General features: G+C 36.4%; 1 protein-coding gene across 3 annotated transcripts in view; it reads left to right on the top strand.

Moving 5' to 3' along the window:
* The window catches only part of PKIA (cAMP-dependent protein kinase inhibitor alpha), a 42,171-nt gene extending 22,038 nt beyond the window's left edge, over positions 1-20,133 (top strand). For 2 of the 3 annotated variants that reach the window (XM_082044482.1, XM_082044481.1), the window contains exons 2-3: positions 12,653-12,830; positions 17,613-20,133. In XM_082044482.1, coding sequence (XP_081900608.1) covers positions 12,680-12,830; positions 17,613-17,692 — 231 coding nt within the window. In that variant the 5' untranslated portion in view covers positions 12,653-12,679 and the 3' untranslated portion in view covers positions 17,693-20,133. Of the gene's footprint in view, positions 1-12,652; positions 12,831-17,612 lie in introns of those variants that run through there. The other variant, XR_014183232.1, reaches the window with a different exon arrangement.
* The last annotated feature ends 3,195 nt before the right edge of the window (positions 20,134-23,328 follow it).

Raw genomic sequence — 23,328 nt, 5'->3', positions numbered from 1 at the left:
GGAGTGAAGCAGAGCCTGGGAAGAAGAGGGGGATGGAGGGAAGGTGTTGTTTTAACTTGTTTTTATTTCTCACAATCCAAACATAATTTAATTGGCAGTAAATTAATTTCCCCAAATTCAAATCTGTTTTGCCAGCACTGGTAATACGTAACAGATCTGCCTGTCTTTATCTTGATTCACTGGCTTCTTCATCTTATTTTCTCCGCTCAGGGGTAGTGTGAGAGTGGCTGGGTGGGCATCTGGCAGCCAGCCAAGGTCAACCCATTACAGGTGATGCTTTGAAGCTAATTATTTTCGATACAAATAATTTTTTAAAATAGACAAAACATTTGGAATATGAAGCAGTTCTTGTACAGCTTATACAAAATCCGCTAAACTCACAAACTCTACTTGTAAGTATGTCTAGATGCAAGTAGTTATGCAGATGGAGCAAGTATTTAATGGTACTCATCTCGGCAGGTATACCTATGTATATTTACATGGATAGATGAGGTCATTTTCAAAGTTTCCTGACCCTGAACACTCAAGCTGTTGTATAGGAAACCTTCATGGTATCTACTAATTTTCTCTGGTGTTATGGTCATTCTCACTTTCATCTAGGTTCAAAGGTGGACATTTTTAATTTGGATAGGGTGGAAGCTTACAACTGGCTGTCAATATCCCAAGATCTTTGCTAGGAGGAATAATGGTTACAAAGGTTATAGGTGGTTATAAAGGAGGTTATTTTGTCTTTTTTTTCCAGGGGAAACTTAATGTTGTTTGTTTCTTCCTGCTCAGTCTCAGGGTCCACTTGGGTTTATTTTTATGCGCTTTCTTACCATGATCTGCTTATATGTCTTTTCATTGGTCCTCAGTTACTTAATTATTTTATTGTCTTTATTTCTGAAGTTTAGTTTTTACTTGAACAAGGTACTTCGATAGTGACTATGAGATATATGTGTTTTTCTGTTGCTTTAGATTTGGAGCAAAATCATCTATATAGTTACCTTCTTCCTTTTTGAAGTTATACCAACAGCTTGCATTTTATGGAAAAAAAAATGGTATTCAGAAACATCTGTGGATGATTCTTATTCTTGAAAGGTTTTTCGCTTTGCCAGGATTTCAGAACTGGAAGTCTTAGGAAATATTCTGCTCATATGGGCATTCTTACTGTAAGCAGACAACTGGTAGTTCCTTTCATTATCCACAATACACCAGCAGGTAGAAAAAAAGGAGGGATTCAGTGCTTATATGGTCCCTGAAGGGTTAGGTAAGCTATTCCAGTCTAGTATGGAAGTACTTGTGTGGTCTAACAACATGAATTCCTCTCAGGCACTCTTTGTATGGTAGTAAGGGTTTCTGTTTCTTCTTCTGCTCATACCCGTGTATTTATGCACATATACAGAAAACATGGCTTTCACTTTGTTGTACTTTTTTTTTGTTTTATCCATGTAGGAAGAAATGTATGTTCAAATTCTTCTTAGGCTTTTCTAACATTTCTTAGCACTCAGCAACTGCTGTGAAAGGGAGAATTGTGAGCTAGAATTAAGAGCTTGAGCTGCAGAAAATATGTGTCAGTTTGGTTGGATAACTCTTCTTGGCATGAGCATAAAATGTCACTGTATGCTTTTTTAATAGGCCATCTCTTAAAGTGATTGTGCAATTTGTTATGGTTGGCTGAAGTCAATGTGCTCTGTGAGAGTCAAGGAATTTCTACTGTGTTTATATGCTTCTTTCACCTCCTCTTGTAAATTGTCTGCTGTACTATCTTCCTCCATTTGGCCCTTTCTTCTTTTAGAGATATTAGGAGCTTGAGAATTAAGTACTTGAGCTTTAGTTTGGCTTGAAATTGGGGACAAAAGCAATATTTGGCCCTCAAATTCGAAGCTGTAACTAGCACTGATTTTAAGTAACTGTGGTTTGCACTGCCTCTGTCTTCCTCAGTTGCTGTTAGGTATCATATTCATCTGGGTACCTGGGTTTGCATCTAGAAATGCATCTTAAATCTGAGTGTCATGGACAGATTGTGTAATGCAGTACAATTGCTAATTAAATATTAGTACATGCAAGCCATTTTTTAGCCTCCATCTGGAGAGTTGTCAGCATTGTTAAGGACAGCTCTCTAAAGCACAGATTTTTCAATCCCAAGTGTTCAAAATGATCCTAGGGTCACAAAGGATTATTCAGGAAGAAGGTTGTTTGTTTTGCTTTTTTCCTCTTTGCTTAATTATATTCTTTTTAAACGTGGACATGCAAAAGATGTCGGTAAGGTTCCTGCCTTCAAATTTAAGGCAAATGTGAGGGCTTTCTTTTTGTATTTTTATGTTAGAAATTATTTGACCTGTCTTAAATGCCTATAAATAGTGCAAAGAGTAAAATGCAAACTGAACATAGTAAAGGATTTCCTCATTATAAAAGGTTTCCCTACTAATGCTTTTGTCTTCTCCAGCTGATCATTCTTCAGTTTCAGGTTTCAGACTGTTTGCTTATCATAAAGGACAACTTTTCAAATGTTGCAGCTCTTCAGGTCTTGACCTCTGTGCTTTAAAAACAGCATTTATATTAATTTGAGCTGTGTTTTTTATGTGGTTTGAAAGAATAGAGACTTGAAATGCATCATTCTGGGAGGGTCACACTTATTAAGCTTTGCTGAATCATATTCTTGGATAGCTTAGCTGCTATGCATGTATGCGGCTACACATATGGATATGGAAAATTACCCCTTTATACTACCTCATGTTTGTTTTTGAGAAGCCCATTCCTGTGCCTACCACAGTCTACTCTTCTTAAGAAAAAAATCACCTTTAATACTTAGGATCTTGCAAACAATATTAAATTGCTGCTCTCTTGCCCTTCTTCTTTCAAAAGACTGCTGGTGGACTTCCCTCTGCAAGGGCCTTAACTTAAACCTTCTTCCTGTTTTCTCTGGGTCTAGGAAACATCCTTTCTCTCTCTATGTCAATGCTGGACAAACACAATTCTCCATAGACAAGTGTTTCTGAGCATGCTAAGGTGGACAAGGAAAAGAAAAGAATATGAAGTAAAATATTTCCTTTCATTACAATCTGTTTTGTACTATTAGATCTCCCTTTGATCCCTCAGCCTGGTGCATTGTAAGATATTCGACCCTCTAGAGCTGACTGATGCTTTAACAAGAGCACTGTGTTTATATTGCTCTACATGTTGGTACAGAAATTAACTAACTTAAGATTCCCAAATAAGCCAGCAATAAGAAAACAAAATATATTTGCCCACCCTTTCAGCAGCACTAGAAGTTTGTACCAAGAAAAATGCTTTTTGAGCCTGGATAGATAGAATGTTTCACAGAACAGTTTCTCAAGGGCTGCTCCAAGGTACCTCCAAAAGCAACCCGAGTTCATGGCATCTGTAATGTGATTTTAACAATGTGGAATCTTGTCCTAAAGAGTTCTGAAATCAACTTACTTATTTTATAATGAATTGCAACATGGAATATTTGCATGTAAGTTCCTACTATTGAGGTGATTAAATTTATAATAAACTTCATATAAACAGGGTTTATTTTTTCCTGACTGGTGGCAGGCATATTCAACATTAAATAGAGACCTTTTTTTTCCCCTTGAATGAAATAGAGGAAGACAAAGAACAATTAAGATTAATTTTAAGAATGATTAAGATTAATTTTTTCAGTGTAAACATGCAGGTCTCATATCTGGAGCATATCCGGCAAGCATGTAGCAGTATTTGACATATTTACCTCCCTGTTATAAGGCAGGAGGTATGTCCTGGATTTTGCAAGCAGTAACATTGTTTTTTGTCATCTTAGGTAGCTACCAAAACTTCCCAGGTGACCACTATCTAATATCGTGGTAATAATATCAGTGGTCCATTATAAAGAAACAGTGAAGTATTCCTGCTGGAAACAAGTCTAAAAAAAGCACATTTGAGATGATTATTTCAGGAAGCCCTAAGTAGGCTATGCTGTTGCATAGCAACAGAGCCAGGCAGTCCGTAGACTCTCAAGCAGACAGTGTACACAAGGGAAGAGAATGCAAAAATGATGGAAACCTTGAAAAATGTAATGCTGAGACTAAGAGAAACCAAAGTGAAATGATATGCAATATAAAGTGTGAATTTATCATGTAAGGAACAATAAATTGAACTGCTTTTAAGTTACAATTTATGACAGCATTTTAGTTTTTGTGCCTCTTTTTGTTGCTTCTAGACAGTAATTAAAAGGTAGAGTATCTGGTAGCTGGGAAAACTAATTCAAATGTAAAGTAGATGTTAAATGCCTGCAATGGGAAAAAATTTGCATGGAAAAGTTAATTTATTATTGATGACCCCAAAACCTGACCAAGTATACCATGAATGAAATACTGATTAATGTATTGTGGCACAAAGAGCTTCAAATACATTATTAAAAAGCTGCTTGTCTCATGTTCACAGGTCTCCAGGCTGGCCCAGAGGTATTTATCTTTGCAAATTGTGAAAAATATTGTGGCATTTGGTGTATTCTTGGCAAACCTGAAGCTTGCTTGTGAAATGTAAGATCTTAACAGAAGCATGTTAGACTACAGCACCTTTTGTTTTTGCAACAGATAATTGATTTTACTAAAAGCAAATATAGGAAACAGTATTTAATATTTGGTAACATGCAGTTCCAGATTAACTTGCTACCAAAAAAGGCAAATTCCTTCACTCAGGTACCGTTTTTGCCACTGCCCAAGAAGAATCAGTAATAAGCTCAACCTCTTCTGTTCTGGATGCTGCAGCACATACTTTCATGATGAGTCACAACTGCATGATTTTAAAAGCTAGTCACATGCAGACAGTTGAGCTATTCCTCCAGAAACTGCTGAAAAGATATATAATACAACAAATGTTGCATCTGTCTAGTAGCTTACAATATCTCAAAGATTTGAGGAAATTGTCTTGAAAGCAGAAGGTTGTTTTTTAAATATGAAGGAAGAATTTAAGGATAGCTAAACTGTGGAGCGTTTAAATACTTTGAATACTTGATAGCCAAAGTATACAATGTATTGAAACATCGAAGAATCCTAGCTAAAAGGTCTAGAAAGAAACCCTATGAAAATGGTAGTGCATCCTCCTGTCCACAAAGGATAATGTATATATAGCCTAAATTTTAAATGCTGTCACGATACTGTTATCTAGACATTTTCTTTTTGCTGTTCTAACTGTATTCTTCCCCTTTGAAATGCTTTTGTTACCTACTAACTGCTGTTGTAGATGCTGTAAACACATCCATCAAATTGGCAGAAGGCAGAACATCACAAAATGCAAATTTTAGTTAACTTGGGAATGAGAGCAGTGTAATAGGAGAGAGGACACTATTCAGCCAGATCTCTTGCAGTGAGATAAGAAGAAAGGAGGTCTTCTACGGCAACCTCATGCACTGTAGTTTCAAAGGAAAATGGGTATTGTAATGACATGAGTGTTGCCTGGAAACAAAGTATGCACCATAATTGTGTTAGATCCTGGTTCAGCAGCAAGTGGTAGAAATACTCTGTGTTCCAGTGATGGACAATTAAAATATTTAAAATGGAATCTTCAGGAAGGAGGAAAGTGATACCTGTTTTCTTAGTAAATAGGCACCACAATCTTAAAAGCAGTCTTTTTAGTGACTAGTAAATACGAAGATGCCATACAAAGAATTAGTATAAAATATTGTTAAGCACTTGATCAGGTTATCTTTCTATTATAAGGTGTCTGAGGTTTTTGCCCCCTCCCATAAAATACCTTTTCAGTGAGCCAAACTCCTCATTCAAATCAGTGACCCTGTGTGAAGCCCTTGAGTACAGTTAGCCCACTGGGTACCTCTTAGTGGGGCAGCTGGAGGGGTCCACCACAGTCCGAGCTGACTTTCTGGTTGTACAGCCTTTCCTGGTTTCTGTAACTGAATTCTGAGTTCCGTGAGGTAACTGCGGCTTCCTGCCCATCTCCATCTGCTTTTTTTCTTCCTGGTCTTGTCCTCCAGACAGAGTACCTTTTTGGATGGTATCTCCCCAGCTGAAAATCCAGAGTACCTTTGGATGAAAATCTGGCTGAAATCTGATTTTTCATGCCGATATTATGGTTCTGTAATTCCATCACATTCTCCCAGCCCAGCACATCCAAGTTTTGGCAGTGCTAGCTAGTACTTTCTTGCTAACCAGTACCTTTACTGACATTTTAAAACAGTGAAGAGCAAGGCTCATATTAGTTTTTACCATAGCATTAACAAAGTTATGCATTTTTATCAGATTGGGCATATATTAATATAGAAGAGGTGGTCTACATTTCTTGGCTTGTAACTAGCTAAAGATCATGAATCTTCATGTTGGTTTCATGGTTTGCTGTTAGGAATTGCAGCAAGTAAAATATTAATAAATTGTTTAGCCATTCAAATCTATAGTTCAGCTGAGTATTTCAGCCCTTATAAATGAATGGAGGTTGCCTTGCACCATGGAGCTCTTTCTTAAAAAACACAGCTTGTTCCCATTTAACTGGAAAAATATACAACAATGTACTGCATAATGTATCTGTGCTATTTCTTGTTTGATTTTTTTTTTTAATTTAATGGGAATGAATTCTTTCTGTACTTTGACCTCAAAAGCATTAGTATTAGTAAAGTAACACGTAAGAAGATATATATCTGCAGGGGAAAAAAAAAAAAAAAAAGATCTTGAGGGAAATAGGTTTTATGTGGATAAAGATTTTATATATGCTGAATTTACAAATTCAATGGACCAGAACCCTTTTTGGCCATCTAGAGTAGGATTAATGACACATAACTTAGTGCACATATCATAAAGGTCTCTGCTCACCTTCTAGACTTTTTTTCCCGTTCAGTAGAAAGAGATAAGCACATTGGAGGTGCCACTTGCATTCATTTTAAGACAAATGCTTAATATGGATCAGATTAATCACCTCATATAGGCACCTACCTACATAGGTGTACATAGGCTTTTAAAACTAGTCCAATGAATATCATTCTTAGCCCCTTCCATAGCATTAAGCTTCTGCCAAAAATTGGAAATCTGTTTGATAGAAATGAATGGCTGAATGGCTTCCACATTACTGCCTTTGTAACACTGTTTAGAAAGCTCATACTGACCTGTAGGTACTTCACAGAATTATTTTGCTATCAGACCTCCAGTAAAAAGTTGGCTAAACCTACAATTTTCTTCAGTTGGAAGTTGTCTACAAGGATTACAGTGGCTCACAGCAGTTTGGCCCAAAATGTTTACAGGCTACTGATCGTAACTGTTCAGTGATTTGTTCTTTTTTTCCCCATAAAGCTATATACATGCTGTTGTATATAGCAGTGAATGGAAGAGATGTGTCTGTTAGAAAAATAGCAACTACAGTGCTTGTAACAAGTTCTCTACAAAACAGACATCAGAGACCCTACTGTTTACTCATGAGAATTGTGTTGATCGATACCTTTAAAGGACCGGCTGTGCAGGCAGGCACTGGACAGAGTGTCTGAGAGAACAAACTTGCTTATAGCATGAATCTTGAATTAATGGCAAGGTTTGGAAGATACAGAAATGCTGAAGTATTATCTTTAGGTTGTGATTCTTTTTAAGTAGTGATGGTTGATGGTAGCTCACCCTCTTCCATTCCCTAACCTGGATTCCCCATGTGGATACTTAAATCTTGTGATTTGTTTCCTGCATAAGGTGTTAATTTCAAAATATAGAAACATTTATTATTATTTATAGTTACTTCCATTAACCTCAATAGTTGTCTGTGGGAATGACAACTTCTGTACTGTATCTTTCTGAAGAACCAAGGTCTCTGAAGTAATGTTTGTGAGCTGAAATTAAGTAGTAGATGAGAGACTAAATCCTTATGGTCACAGGCATAATGAAATTTGCCTGAGCAAGGACATAGTAACAATTTAACTATTTGAGTTTTAGTTCTGTAAATCTCTTTAGATAAAACATAATGTAGATAATGCGGAAGGAAAACCTATTAACTGTCTTAGTGAATGATCTCTTTGTATAGGTTATGAGCTGAAGGATACTAAACTTCCTAGTGCTTTTTTCATGCAGATTTAAGATAGCTTCTTAATTTTTTTTTCTGTTTAAAAACAGATCTCAGGTGGTAATTTTCTTTTTTCTGTTTCATTGTTTAACCAGATGAATTGCCCACTACTTTCCATTAGGATCTTCTTAGTACTACTAGGAGTACTCCATGTACTATGTTCACAGTAAAGTATGTTAACTGTCAAAAGGTAAGTGACCTGTTCTACATTACTATTTTGTAGAGCTGGTCACTTCAGAAACATCATACAGAAAAAACTACATATGGGATTTTCAAAGTGCAGATTAAAATAGTGTCCAGTTCAGTAGCTGGCATGGACATTTATATTTCCTTTCATTGGCTTTCAAGAGTTAATGCTATTTTCTTGCTTATCTGTGTCTGTGGACAAGGAGTGCTATTGTATAGCACAACAGATATAATCTCTTGTGGAAGAAGTATACTTTTGTTAAATTGTTCCTCCCTTTCAACATAGCAGACCATGCAAGAGGTGGGAATGTAGGTACAGGTTGCTGTGGAATAGAATTATCTCCTCACTAGAAAGAGCGCTCTCTCTAAGCTAAGGCTAGATTTGGAACCCAAATTTATTTTAAAAGCATAATTATACACCTTCTCTAAAACAGACATGCTATTAAATGACAAGTTCTCTCTTTTTTTTTTTTCTTCCCTTATGAAAGCTGAATATAGATAATTGTATTTAAATAATGTGCTGATCATGATACAACATTTAGCAGCCAAAGCCTGGAAGAGTTTTATTTGAAAATCCCTTATTCAATGCCATCATTAAGTGTATATGGAGAAAGAGGGGAAGTAAACATGAAGCATCGTACATCTTAGTCTTACACTGCAGGTTTTCTAAGAAAATGGCAGCTCTCCTGTGCTAGCTAGCAACATATGCCAAATCCCATAGACAAACAATTTGTCAAGTGCCCGTCCTTATACTGTGTTCCTTTTAAAAAAATAATAAACACCAATTAGTGAAGGTACTTAAATGAGTTTGGGCTTCTTTTAGGTAGCTAGTCTCTTAAACAGGCTAAATTCGACAACCCAGGTACTTTTAGCCCATAAACTGGCTTTTAATTCATGCTGGTGTGCCACATAATTTCTGTACTTTCACTTCCAGACTCTTGAGAACAATGTTGCTGTGTAACACTCAGTTTCACTGAATGACTATGGAGTGCAGTGAAATTGGAATTTCATTTGTGAAGCCATCGCTAACTTTTTAGGTGTTGTTTTTTTTTTTTGAGTTCTTTCAATACATCTGAAGCATGTAGATGAAGGAAAACAGTTGTAGAAATTTGACAGTTACCTTCAGAAAATTGGGAGATAAGATTTGTTATATAAAGCATGGAGATGGAAAATTTAGGACAGAAAATGAATTGTGGAGATCAAGCAGTATTCGGGGAACTTTCTGAAAACACAAATACTGATTCTTTCTCTACCTATCAAATTATACCATTCTTGTCATCCTTCTTTTCTCCTCCTACATTCTCAGGATACTAATTGTACTCCTTATGATGCTTACCTGTAAAATGTCTTCACTTGCATGGGATCTAGAAGTAGGCCTTTTGTAGGTCAGCAGTATATGTTACCCAGAATATTCATTAATAATACAGAGATGTCTTGTTACACTGGCTAAAATCCAAGATAGCAACTATGCCAATCATCTTCCTCATCCTCCATAATTCTTTAAGTGTTTTCAGATAATTTTCAGCACAATTTTCTTTGGGATGAAGGAGTTGGGAGAGGAAAGAGACAGAAGTCTAAGAGACTCACATTTCTAGAAGCTTTATGAAATTAAGAAACTGAGGAAATGAAAGATACCAAATGAAAATTCCCAGGGCTGTATTGCAAACTCTAACCCATTATCAGGCCAAGTGACTCTATATGGGGGAAAGACAAAGCACAGCTGCGGGAGACTTCAGATGGGACAGTATCTCAACAGTTACCAGGACATCCAACCCCACGACAGCAGGTTTCATTAGTCTTTATGCTAACAGAATGGCTTTCTTTAGTTTACTGGTTCAATTAGCAGAAGCAGTGAGGTTTGCAGGCCTCTTGTTTCACTTCAGTACCATGTAACAGAGTATTGGTTTTGCAACTTAAAAAAAAACCCAAACCAAGAAACCTAAAACTAGTGGGACTGTGGCCACGATCTTTAATGCTGGAGTATCTGTTAATGTGAGTAGTTAGGATATTCAAATTATGTTTCACAGAATTATTAGCAAATTCCATTCCTTTCACAGAGACTGAAAGAAAAAAAGGGTTTTTGGAGTGAATGGTAATTCCTTAATGACTGGTGCAGTGAATAATTGCAGGCTGCTGGGCACTGAGCCATTCATTGGAAGGAGAGCTCTCGGGTGGTGTCAGTGGAGTTCCATATTTATGCAGTAATGTCTCAAGATAATGCCAATACAAAACAGAATGGTGTTTGACATTTAGAAGATGAAACAGACAGTAAAACTTGGAAGTGTTAATAAATGTATGTTTGGTAACATTCTTTTTTGATCAGAATGTTTTTAGTAATACCATATTGAGCCTATAGAAAATGAACCTTTAAAATAAAGTTCTCTGTAAGTACATTTTTGTATGGCTTTATAGCTTGTTTCATAGCTAAAATTAAATAAGCTTGAGATTTACCCTGGTGCCCTCCATGTTGTATGGAATGTTTCAAGAAGAATGTAATCTTCCAGCAGAGTATTCTGTGGAGTGCAGTTTGTACAGTCCAGGGAATTGCTGATGGAGTACAACACTGCTCCTTTTGCCAGCCTTACAGCCTTTAGCTTGTTCTGCCTCAGTCATAGTCTTCTCTACTTACTCTATTGCCGATGTACTGATAATGCAGCTTCCAAAGTAGCAATTTTTTTTTCTGTGGTATTTTCTCTATGATAAAATAAATTAATGTGTTGCTCATGCTTATGAAAACATTGTTTAATTGAGAGGCACTACATTATTTTATGTGTGTCAGGAAGGCTTTCCATCAATGCTGACCTCTTTCCATTCCCTAGGTGTTTGTTGTTAGGTTTTGTCAGTTTGGGTTTCATTTGGTTGGTTAGTTGGTTTGTTTGTTGTTTGGGTTTTGTGTTTTCTGGGTTTTTTTTGTTTGGGAGTAGTTGTTGTTGTTTTGGTTTGGCTTTTTTTAGCAATTTCCTGTTTCAGAGTGGTTGTTCACAGGAGTAAACTTATCCTGTCAGCCATTCAGCATTTGTCATGGACACCAAAGCCTGATAGCAATGATTTTTATTTGTTTTTGTCAGTCAGTCTTGCAATAATACTTGATATGCTTATATTTAGACTAAATAAAATATGGTGCAGAACCCTTTTCTTGGCTTCTCAGACACATCATATGCACACCGCCATGCAGCTGACTGAAGTTGGGGAGGTGAGAAACAGAATTAAGATGAAGAATGGACAGCATTTGTGAAGTTATTCAGAGTTGAGGGTGCGAAAGGTGTTGGCTGTTTTTCATGTATCTATTTTTACATTAAAAGTTTATTAAAAAAATTGTGTTTTTTCTTTTTATTTAAAGAGGGGAAGCTGAATCTTTTGGGACTGTTAGTGTTTGTGATGACTTCAGGGGCCTCTTCAGTGTCCAGCAACTGCAGTAGGAACTGATTAAAAAGATTTGTATACTATGCAAATGTGACATTTCTGCTACTTTAGCAACAACAGCTAAAGCTTTCTCACTGTATGCAACTGTGCAGTGTTGCCCTTATGCCCCTACCCGCAGTGTCTGACTAGAATTCTATAAATGAAGAAAAAGAAAAAAAAAAAAATCTTAAAAGATTAGACCTATAGCAGTTACAGCAGATACTCCAGAAGGGATGAAAATCTTTCTCTTGCAGAGGTTGAAATAGGAGTTTCCTTGTGTGTTGGGCAGATCTTACATTAATACGCACCATCACATTATTCGATAATAACATGAGAAATAATTATTTTCTAATGAAAAGAAGTTCTGAGTTGATATCTAGCTTAGAGAGCATTGTTTTCTAGTCTCTGCATTACAGTTCAGCTGTTCTGCTTGTTCTGTTGGCATATTTCCACTCATTTCAGTGACTTTGTGGTAATGCATTCACTTTGGTGCAAATACCACACCAAAATAAATCAGTTGAATCTGAAGAGGTCTGCATACAGTGCCAAAACTAATCATACTAACAGAAAGGAAAATACACAAAGCATAGCTGTGTCTGCATACGAGCACAGTGTTCTGCATGTAGAAGCATTATTGATTTGTACTTTCTTACTCCTTACACTCTGCATTTTGTACAGAAAAGTACTTTCTTCCACCCCCTATCTACCTCCTACTTCCCAGCTAATATTAAAAGCAGAGACAGCTCTGTAAAGAAATTATGTTGCTGAGGTCATTGCTTTTATAAAGTACTCACTAGCACTTTATGAACTATGAAAAAATGAAGTTGTTTAAAATACTGTTGAATACAGATTGCGTAAAATCCACACACCTTTTTTCCTTTATACTCTGTTTATTTTCTAATTTCTCCAAACTTTGAGATTGGGGCATCTTCTTTTGTTGCTCACTGCATAGCCAATCTACTCCACAGTGAGAACCTACTAGTTATTCTGTTCCCATTTCATAATGTTACCTGTTCTGGTGTTCTAAGTGCTGTTCCTTTTTTCTCCCACCCAGGTACTGCTATGTGGATATTTGTTAGCAATGACTGATGTGGAATCTACATATGCAGACTTTATTGCTTCAGGAAGAACAGGTAGAAGAAATGCATTACACGACATACTTGTGTCCTCTCCGGGTGGGAACTCTAGTGAACTAGCCTTAAAATTATCAGAGCTTGATATAAACAAAGCAGGTGAGTACATTTTGATCTTACATTTATTTAAAACTAAAATGAAAATAGTAGTATACAAAACATGTTTTTTGTGCACGCATTATTCACTTGTCCCTCAGCAACAAAAATATTCTTTTTCGGACAACAGAAGATGAGCGGGGGTTCTTTATGATGAGGCCCAGATTTCATAAATGGGAAGGGTGCACGCAAGAGTATTTCCAAGTACAACATACTACTGAAAAAAGAAAAATCTTTCTACAGCGAGTACCTAGTGGCGGAGTCTACGTTGAGATAAATTTTATCGAAAATCGAGTATAAGGAACAAAATAAGGAAGCCTTTATCAAAACCCAACTCTTCACAATATTCTTTAGTGGAAACTCTTTGATTTGAAGCTGGTAGGAGCAGTCGTGTGTCTGCTCGAGACATTATTGTGAAGGTTAATTTTGTTTTCAGCTGCAAGAGGACAGAGCAATCGCAATGCATTGTTGTTTTATTCGGCTCTTTGTTTCTGGGTAAATAATCTCTTTCCCCTTTCTGCTGATACTTTGTCATCCTTTTAAGGTGACTAGCACTAACGTAATCTGAAATCTTATTTCACCTCTAATATTACAAAAATTTTAATTGTTTGTGCATGTTCAGTTGAGAGGAAGGAGGGACAGTGTATGCTGAAGGCCCTTACATTAGGCAAAAATAGTAATATGGCTGTGTGATTATTTCCATGTCATGTGGGTGGGGTTTAATGAATGGATCCTACAGATATTTGAAAGCCCTTTTCAAATCTTAGGAAATAAGTCTTATGCTTATTTTAATAACAACAGAAGAAGACAAATGCAGTAAAGGACAAATTGCTGATAAGCAGCTGCCTGGTTTGTGCACACATTATTCTCGGAGACAACGGCAAGCATTCTGAGAGGCAGTATCATCACTGGATAATCAGATGTGGGCAGCGTGACGTTTGGTTGACTGTAGTGCTGTTTGGAGGGGAGGATTCTTTTTTGGCTTTCAGACTAACATGTGTCCTAAGTCATTCCTTCTGCAGTTGCCAGTTTAGGGCTTATAGCTTCTAGATACATGCAAGGCCTTCAATTTTTTTTTCTATTTAAAAAGAAAAGCCTTATTAGTATATGTGTAGGTGTGTCTATTTATTTTGATGTGGGGATACATGTAAAATGTTGGAAAACTATAAAGTAGGTAGCATTTGAAATGCATAATGCCAGCCTTCCTGTTTGCTTTAATTTTCTTCAGTTTCAAATTTACACTTATTAAAATTGCCTTTGATTTTGTCCATTGAGAAGATATAAACAATCCTTATTTTTAAGTTAAACTGCTTGAGTCATTTTAAGCCAGAACTGTGTTCTCTTGTAAGCTATATAAAGAATGAGACTTTGTGCCTGTAATGCATGTTGGTATGCATTTTGTACATGCATACACCACAGTGATAAGAATGGTTTAAATAATTATCAGATTAATTTTTAATACATAAATCAGGAGCCTACTTAGTTTTTCTTGGACACCTCTTTTGCAGCTTAGGTAACTGAATCATTGCATAAAAATGTATAGAGTTGCTCATAAAATTATCTTAGGTAGTAGATACATAAAAATCCCTGCATACTTCTTCAGGAGGTTATGCAGTTTGAATTAGGCACAATTAATTCTGTTTGCTTGCTTGCATTTGTGGGGTTTTTTGTTTGTTTTCGATGTTGTTGTTATTAGGTGCTGGATAAAACCCTCCAAACCACAAATATTAGAAAATGCATTGTATTATAATTAGTATGAGTGTTAGCGTATTATTCTGTCATGTCTTTCCAAACCAAAGAGAGGCTAAAAACTGTTTTGCATCCCAGATTCCACTTCAGAATATACTAGTGCTTGTGGGATGCATATATGCACCACACCTGACAGGATTAAGAAGAAAACACATGTTTGGGGGTTATATCTTAGTTCTTTTATGGTCCATGTCAGACAATTTATGCTAAGTAGTACTTAATTATGCAACTACAGACATCAAGTTTCGATTCTTTTTTTTATTTTACTCTTATTACAACATTTTTTTGCAAAAGTACAAGTACATTTGCTTTCAACTGCATGGAGTAATGGCAGAGTAGGGTAATACAGATTAAAAAAAAAAAGAGGTTATTATAAAACATATGCAAATTAAGCTACCCAGGCATATTTCATGTTGAAAAGCCTACAGATACATTTCCTGTAAAGAACAGGAGCAGCTTTGAACAGCACTAGGCAGTGACACCTTCTTCAAAGACCACATATTTTCTGTTATTCACTCTTTGATATTGGAAGTGAGTGCTGGTTAATCCCCTCATTGATGAGCCAGTGACAAATAATCAAGAGTTTACTGCATAACTATGTATAATACATATAACTTTATAATACTTTCTGTCTCCCTCTCTCTCTCTAAAACAACAGTTCCAGTGTTCTTTGTCCATAATAAACTAACAACATGCTAATATCTATGGAATGGACATATTTACCAAACTTCAAAGTATAGGTTCCAAGCACTCTGGCAACACATTTTATCTAAATTTAGTAAAAGCAACACTCTGTACATCTGATAAGTAGAAAACTGCAACAGAAATCATAAGACAGAATGCAAAAGAAAAACTTTAGTAGGGAAATCAGCAGGTAGTTCACCTGCTCAACTCTCTCAAGGTGAAGAATGCAGTTCCAATGAATTTTATATTCACTTTTTCTTACGAGTCATTGTAGCTAAATAAAGTAGTAAGGAGAAAGTACAATGAAGAACAAGGACCAGTCTCTGCAACTCTAGTCTTTAAAACAAACTGCCGTTTGTTGAAGTGTCTGCAGATATGCCACAGAATGCGGATCCAGTGCAGAAAACTGGAAAGGAAAATTCCTTGTAGAAGTTGTAATGGTCCAGTAATCTACAAAAAAAGGGTGGATAGTAGAGGCATTAAAGCCATACCAAACTGGAATGAAAGATGAGTTGTAGAAATTTGTGATTAGAAGTGATTTTAGTTCATGGTAGAAATGTTTTAGGTGTAAGCATTGGGAACACTTATACACACTGAAGAGTCAGTAATGTTACAGGAAGAAAAATCAGTTAAAAGCTGCAAATTAGCAGAACTAGTAACTGTTCCTAGCTTACAACTCACACAACTGTATTATGGTTTACGGTGTCACATTATTTGGGTTGGGTTTTTTTAATATTGCCTGTTGGTTTCAAAATGCTGTGTAAGATTCACAATTCTTACTCTTAGGAGCTTATAGCCATCAAGTTTTTAAGGAAGAATAGTTGAAGAGTGTGCTCAGGTAATTTTTGCATTCTTAGAACACAGAAGCAAAATCATTTCCGTAAATGTATTTTAAGGCTTTTGGTAGGACAGCTCTGCCAGCAGAAAGTCTGTAGTACCAAGACAGTGTATTATAGGTTAAATGGATTTAGGCTAGTGAGTTTTTTCAATGAGTTGAGAAAATCTTGTAAGTGATATATTAGACCCTTAGTGCTTTCTCTGACTGTTTGTGCACTATGTTTAACATCTAGGTAGTGAAATGTTTGGACTTTGTGTCAAAGATTATTTTTCTTTTAAACACAAATACCTTGCAAGTTTTTTTCTCTTTATTTTTTTTTTCTTAAATAAGAATTATTTCAGAAAATCTTGACTTGCCCAGATAGTATGAGGAATATTAAAGACTTCCTTGTCGTCAGAATAAATGGAGTAATAAGCAGGCAAAAAATGAATTTAAAAAAATCAGATTCCACTCATCTGGACTCTTGCAGTATCAGAACAAATGTAGGAGGCTTTCTAGAAAGTGTTTGGACAACTTGAGCAAAAGGGATTTCCGTCAAATAGGAAATAATTGCATGTAGATCCATCCTGATGGAATCCTTTGTAATGTGCCAGATAAAACTGAGAAATAAAGAGTTTTCTGAGAAAGTGCCTTGCAAAACAAAATTTTATTTATTACTTAACCCATAACAAACAGAACAAACTTCATTGTTTTATAGTTTCCATACATCTTTTCATCAGGTTGAATGTGATAATTACCAATACCCTCTAAGGCATTTCGCCACCTAAATATTCAGTGGATGCACAAAACACAGCTATCATGTCTGAGCTTTTTTGCAATATTCTTCACAATGCAAATAATTTTTCCCCCCTTAGCAATGTCATTTCTTGGGTGTTTATGGTGCTTATTTCTATAAACAGAAATAAAGCTGCAGATGTACGGTGTGATTTGAAATGGAGAAACAATAACTATCTTTACTGAGAGCCCTGTCTTTATTCTAAAGATCTATAGATTAAAGTAACTACTAAAGGTACTCTTCTCTCTACTTAGACCTCTTTATAACTTAGTCCATGGAGTTTTCTTCTCTTAACTGCTAGTTCAATGCAAATTACTCATAATCCTTACAAAATATTAGACAATTTACATGTTAACATTATTCCTTGCCTAAAGTTATTCTTTATTCTATACCTATCACTAATTAGTCCCATGTTCAGGGACTTGTGTCTGACTTGCACTTAGCTTCCAGCTGTGTGAACCTGTTAGGTCTTTAATCTTTAGGTGAAATAAAATACTTTGCATATAGGTACTTATACACTGTTGTCAATTCACTACTTAGCCTTCTTTAGACAGGTTTTATGAGTTGTCTGCTCATTGTGCCGCTGTAAGATGGTTTCTGTTCCTCAGGTTGTTCCGTGGCTTGCAGTGAAACAGTTGGACTGAACGCTGTGGGCCATGGTGAATGAAGAGTTGGGGTTCTGGGAGCAAGACCTCTTTGTTTCATGGTGGATCACTTGTCCTTTTCTTGTATATTGCAGAAGGAGAAGGAGATGCACAACGAAATTCAAGTGAACAAACCGGGGAGGCCCAAGGGGAGGCAGCAAAGCAAGAAAGCTGACATCCGACTTTGACCGACTGGAGCAGCTGCTGGATGTTTTCAGACTGCAGGAGCATGCTGGAACAAATTTGTTTCTATGAGCAAGCTGGTGGAAAAGAAAGTGCATGTGTCTTCACTGCTGGAACCCACTCAACACAATGCTAAAAATGGAGGTACAAGCTGTGGCAGAAGACAGAATTTTCTCTACCTCTGTCATAAGCAATGGTTGAACATGTATTGATTTTTTGGGATAGTGTCATCAGATGGATCCCTTCATAATGACTACTTGATGGGAACACTTTAAGAAAGTAGAACAGGTAAACCTTGTAGCAAATGGCCTTTGAAACGTCAGAGGATCTAATTGTGTATCTTTAAAAAAAGGCTTGTGCGGTCCTCAGAGTTTAAAATTCTCTGGCCAAAGTGTTCACCCATTAAAAGAACTGTAAAGAAAGCACTGTTTTTAGAACTTTGCATCTGTTTTACAGCTCTGTTATTTACCATGGTTTTTGTATTGTATGACTTAGATGCTCCACACTGCCCCTTCTCAGCTGCTTTATGAAGAATATTTCTGTTACTGTGAATTTTTCTACCACGCGTTTTGAAAGGGCTGTTTTTTTGCCTAATGTGGTGATGTGCACATGATGGATTTAAAACGTCAACTGCTAAATTGATTATGCCTAAACCTAAATGACTCAACAACACTAATTTGTTACTAGATGAGCCTTCAAAACGATTTGTTAATGTGAATACTTAGGCGTGTTTTGTGTCCTTGGTACAGTTTTGCCACTTGCCTGTAGCTAGTTGCATATCAGAGACTCAAATTGAATCTTCTATGTTATTCTTCCCTATTTTTCTAATTTTACTCCCAATTTCTTATCTTTCTCTGAGATATTTTTTAAAAATGTTAGTCCAAGTATTTTATTGTTATGGTAGTTTTAAGAATACATCTATAAGCTTATATGGGTAAAAATTCAAACAAATTCCGTGGTGCTAGAGATTTTTCTGGTTCCCATTGTTGAAGATAGGCCTTTGTTTACACACGGGAGAATAACTGGCATAGGTTATTGCCAACTACGTATTCTGGAATGAGTTTTAGATTGCAGGATGGTCCAACTAGTGGATCATGAGCTGGATCCAGCCAGGGGGCTATTTTTTCTGTCCCCTACTTTTGCCTCAGTTGATCAGGCTGTTGAGTTTGCACAGCCAGTAGCCTGCTACTGATGCACCAGGTACAGCCAAGTGCTAGAAGCTGCTACAGCAGCGTTTTCCCTGGGATGTGAAGAGGGGAGTGAGAGACTTGGCATCTAGCACCCAAAAGACTGTATTTTTCCCATTTCAGCTATTCCAAAATGACAGCCCACACTGGACCTTCATTGAAACACCAGGATAACTTGTCCATCTACAGGACTACTTAAAATAGCTACAAATTAATAACCTATTCTGCAGTAGCTATGCTGACTGATTTCCTTCCCCTGTCCTGCCCCAACAGACAAGGCCGAATCCTGCAAAATGGGGCAGCCACACTGCTGTGTGACTAAGGTAAAGAGTGACTGACAAGTAAGCCGTGGCAATCACACAAGCACCAATCACAAAGTCAGAAGGTTTGTTTTCTTCTATTAACAGGTGGTGATGTCACTTTCTTTATAAATAGTATATATATTATATATATTTTTGTGTTGTTGTTGGTTTCAAATGTTATGCACTTTTTAATGTTTGTAAACTTTTACTAATGAATAGTGTGATTGCTTCCTAAATATATTAATCATCAGTTAACAAAACATCTTTGTGGCCACAGCTGTTTGTTTCTACCATATGTATCATAGTATTTGTCACCTGAAATTCTTTTGTGAGATGCGTGGAGAAAAAACAAAACAAAACACTTCTGATCAGTATTATGAGCTCATTTATTAGTGTTAATAAAAAACAGGCCAGCAGTCTGCTTGTGACTCATTAGTGTAATATTAACTCTCACCTTTTATGGTTTGGAAGCCAAATGCCTCTGTCTTACTAGCTGCCAAGCACCCTATGTTCTTGGTAACAGAAACAGTCCATTTGCTTTGAAAATACTGTTACCCTTAAATTAATTATTTATTCATTTGTTTCACTTGGTGTTCCTTTCAAAGTTAACAAACTGACTTTTTTTTTAATTATTTTTCTCCTCCTTGCTCTTGCATCTGGTCTTCAAGCTGAACTGGTTCCCCCTTTGTAATGGACTAGTTACTGTCAATCTAGCACAAACACCAGAAGGAAATAAGATTCTAGGGCTTTTTATAATGTTACTTTATTGATGACCCATGAAACAACATGAATAAAATGTCATGGGAAAAGGTAATAGTGGAATAGGTAATTGCAGTAAAGTGCTGGTTTTCCTTATTTTCCTTCAGTGTTTTCCTTGATTTCAATACACTTTCCTTCTTAATTTTTGTGTTGTGAAATAAAATTCATTTCAGCCTTTCCTCTAATTTGTGTTTGTTATTCTATTTCTCCTCTTGTTTTCTTTAGCTTTTAAAAAAATTATGGAGGCCTTTGCTGGTTTTTGAAACATATCTCTTTGTGATGGAAAATAGCGCTGTTAATTTTAGGGTAAAAGGCTGTTTGTGTTCCTCATCCCCTAAAAGTGTACAAGTGCTTGCTTTATCACTTGAACTCTGCTGGATCTCTTTATTTGGGGTGTTTCTATAGCATCTCTAAGCAGGCCTCACTTTCTGTAAATGTGTAGGTAGTCTGTGCCAAATCATCTTGAGCACTATTTAAGCAATTACAAAAAAGCTAGTTCAAGTATAGTCGCACCTTTATTTCTGTATTATTGCATCATATAACAGGGATACTGATGGCAGAGTCAGACTTGGAGTTATTTTTCCCTTTGCTAGCTATTGTTTTCTGTAAGCCTGCCACGGTGGCTTCTGTTCCAGTATCATCTTCATGTTTTATTGTTCTCATGATGGGTAAAATGTTTCAATGTTTCTTAGAAAAATCTCTCCAAAACCTACATAAACCTAACAAAGTCAGGTCTGGACTATCAGCTTAATAGAATACTCCTTAAGTTTTGGGTTTGGTTTTTTTTTGGTTTTGTTTTGGGTTTTTATTTTGTTGGTTGTTTGGGGTTTTTGTTTGTTTTGGGGGTTTGTTTGTTTGGGTTTTTTTACACTGTCTCTTTAGTTGTATGCTTTTAGTGCTTCCTTCACCCTGTCACCCAGGGCACCCAGGGCACAGCCCTGTCACTTTAAAAATTAGGCTCTGTACTCATGTTCTTGTTGCCCGTAACAAAGTCTATGTCTATGTGCACAAGCATTGCACTTGCAAGGTTTAGATTCTTCATCTAGTTGAAACACAAATAATACAGAACTAGAACTGGACAGAGGTATTGGCATTTCTTCTTATTATTTCCATTAGTGTTGTCCATGTGCTTGAAAAATCTTATATTAAAAGACAGCAGCAAGCACACACATACCATTATTTCCTCAAACTATCATTTAAAGCCGAAAGTTCACTATGACCTTCCACACAACAGTTATTAACTAGATAAGAAAAAAGCCAGTATACCTGCTGCTCATCTCTGCTATTGCCCTTGCCATGTTTTTTCCACAATTTTAAAGTAGGAAAAAGTGTTTTGTGGTATGAGTGATAGATCTTGTGGAGCTAGATTTCTTGCAAATGGGTAATGAAATTATCTGGTGTCCAGGAGGGAGCAACTACCAAAGTGGTTAAGCTGGAACTTCTGTAGTATGAATGCCTTCTTCAGCTAAATAGTGAAGAATGCCAGATGTGCTTAATGGTTATATTTTATGTTTCAGAAACATCATTTTTTTTACAAAAAAAGACTGAGAACTTCTGTTGAGACTGAGCACAAGTAATGTAACCTCAACTTTGACAAAGTCTGCCTTACCTCAGCAGTATTCCTATCTTAATTTGCTGTATTTTTGCCCTGACATGTTTCTTTGTTTTGCTCTTGTCTTCCTGGCTGGTTTATTTTCTGTCCTGTGCTTCCCTTATGTAATATAATACCCTAGAAATATATAGATATGGACTCCTGTATTGGATTTTATGTATATTTAACTGACTAAAGTCTTGCAGTGGAAAGGTTGTACCTCTTCATCTTTTTCATCAATGAGAAGCGTCTACTTCAAATTTCTCAACATGACAGAAGAAATAGAGCCAGGAAGGAAACATAAATTCAATAAGACAGGCCAGCAATATAAGGAGGATGTATTTTCTTAATAGTAAGGCAGGTGGAGCTCAAGGCAGAAAATAGCTACCTCCATCATCTAATGAACAGTCAGGATGTATTGGTTTTAGAAAAAAAAAAAGGGAGAGAAATTGTTCAACTTGGGTGATATTTTGACTTCAGAACCAACTTCTTGTTTTCAACAGTGCTCTAGAACAGAAACATGCATAAAAATCTGTGTAGCTTACCCTTGAGACAAATGAGAATCATCAGGTTTTAACAAGAGATTTCTTAGATAGCTTAGAATACAGGATACTCTCTGGAAAGCAGAAACTTTTAACATCAAGGAAAAGGATAGAAGTCAAAGTAGTAGCAAGAATGTTCTGACTGTTCTCTGCAGGCCCAGGGTGAACTCTGTTCTTTCCTGCTTTTTTTCCTCATGATCAGGGATACTGTACTGAATGTGAGAAAATAAGGACAGAGATGGTCACGATGGATGTTTGGTACATCTCCGCTATTTTATTACTTATGTATGTAGTGCCAATATCTGAGAGAAAATAATGGTCAAATTAGGATAACAGAGTACAGAATCATTTCCTGTTGTTGTGTGTGACTAATAAATCTAATTGTGAGTTAGCAAAATGTGAACACATCTTGAAAGCAGAGAGTAAAGCTAACCACAAATAGAGTGCGCTCCAGCTGACAAAAAGCATCCCCATCTTCTGAAAGCAGCAGGACTTCACACTCTATACTCTTACATTGATTCTTACATTATGGCTTGGAGTTGCTGATGTTTTAGGATGGAGGACGGGACAGGTTGTTAACTCATGCCATGTGCGTACAAATGATTTCTCAGTGTTTTCAGGCGACACATTATGCTTCAGTACCCTGAAACCTAGTGTTTATAAAAAGACCAATGCTAGTGATGATTTGCTTAGGGTTCCTCAAGTAAACTTTTAACATGTTAGCCAACAACATACATTTTTAATCCCGTTTGCTATTAAGAAATTCTGTGGTGCTGATCCATGAGTGTAGTTTAACAGGTGATAGCCTGACACAGGCTTGACCAAGGCAGATCCTCTTGAGTGCTCCCAAAATATCTTGAGACAAAAACGTTTACAAAATATCCGCACTACTTTCTTGCACTGGCAAAGACATATGATAATGATGTTTTGTATTTGTTAAATAATAAACCTATCAAGGGTTAACCATTTAATGCTTAAATCTACTTCCATGAAAAAAAGAACACCTTTTGATCTTGAAATATTAGTTTTTAACATACAAAAGGATGAGAGATGAAATTTTAAAAAGTAACTCGGCAGTAATTTATAGGAAATAGTGACATATCATCTGAGAGCTGAATGGGAGTTATTTGTAGGGAGACCAAACCTTGAGCAGCTCTGCAAACCACTGTTGGGGTATTAAAGCTACCTGTCAGTAGTCAGTACTAGTGTGGCTCTAATAATGCATTTGTTAGCAGGTGAGTTGATCT

This window comes from Streptopelia decaocto, assembly GCF_964273445.1.
Source record: "Streptopelia decaocto genome assembly, chromosome: 2".
In the NCBI taxonomy this organism is placed as follows: Eukaryota; Metazoa; Chordata; class Aves; order Columbiformes; family Columbidae; genus Streptopelia; species Streptopelia decaocto.
The sequence above is the reverse complement of the archived record's forward strand: the minus strand, read 5'-3'. Positions and strand labels throughout refer to the sequence as shown.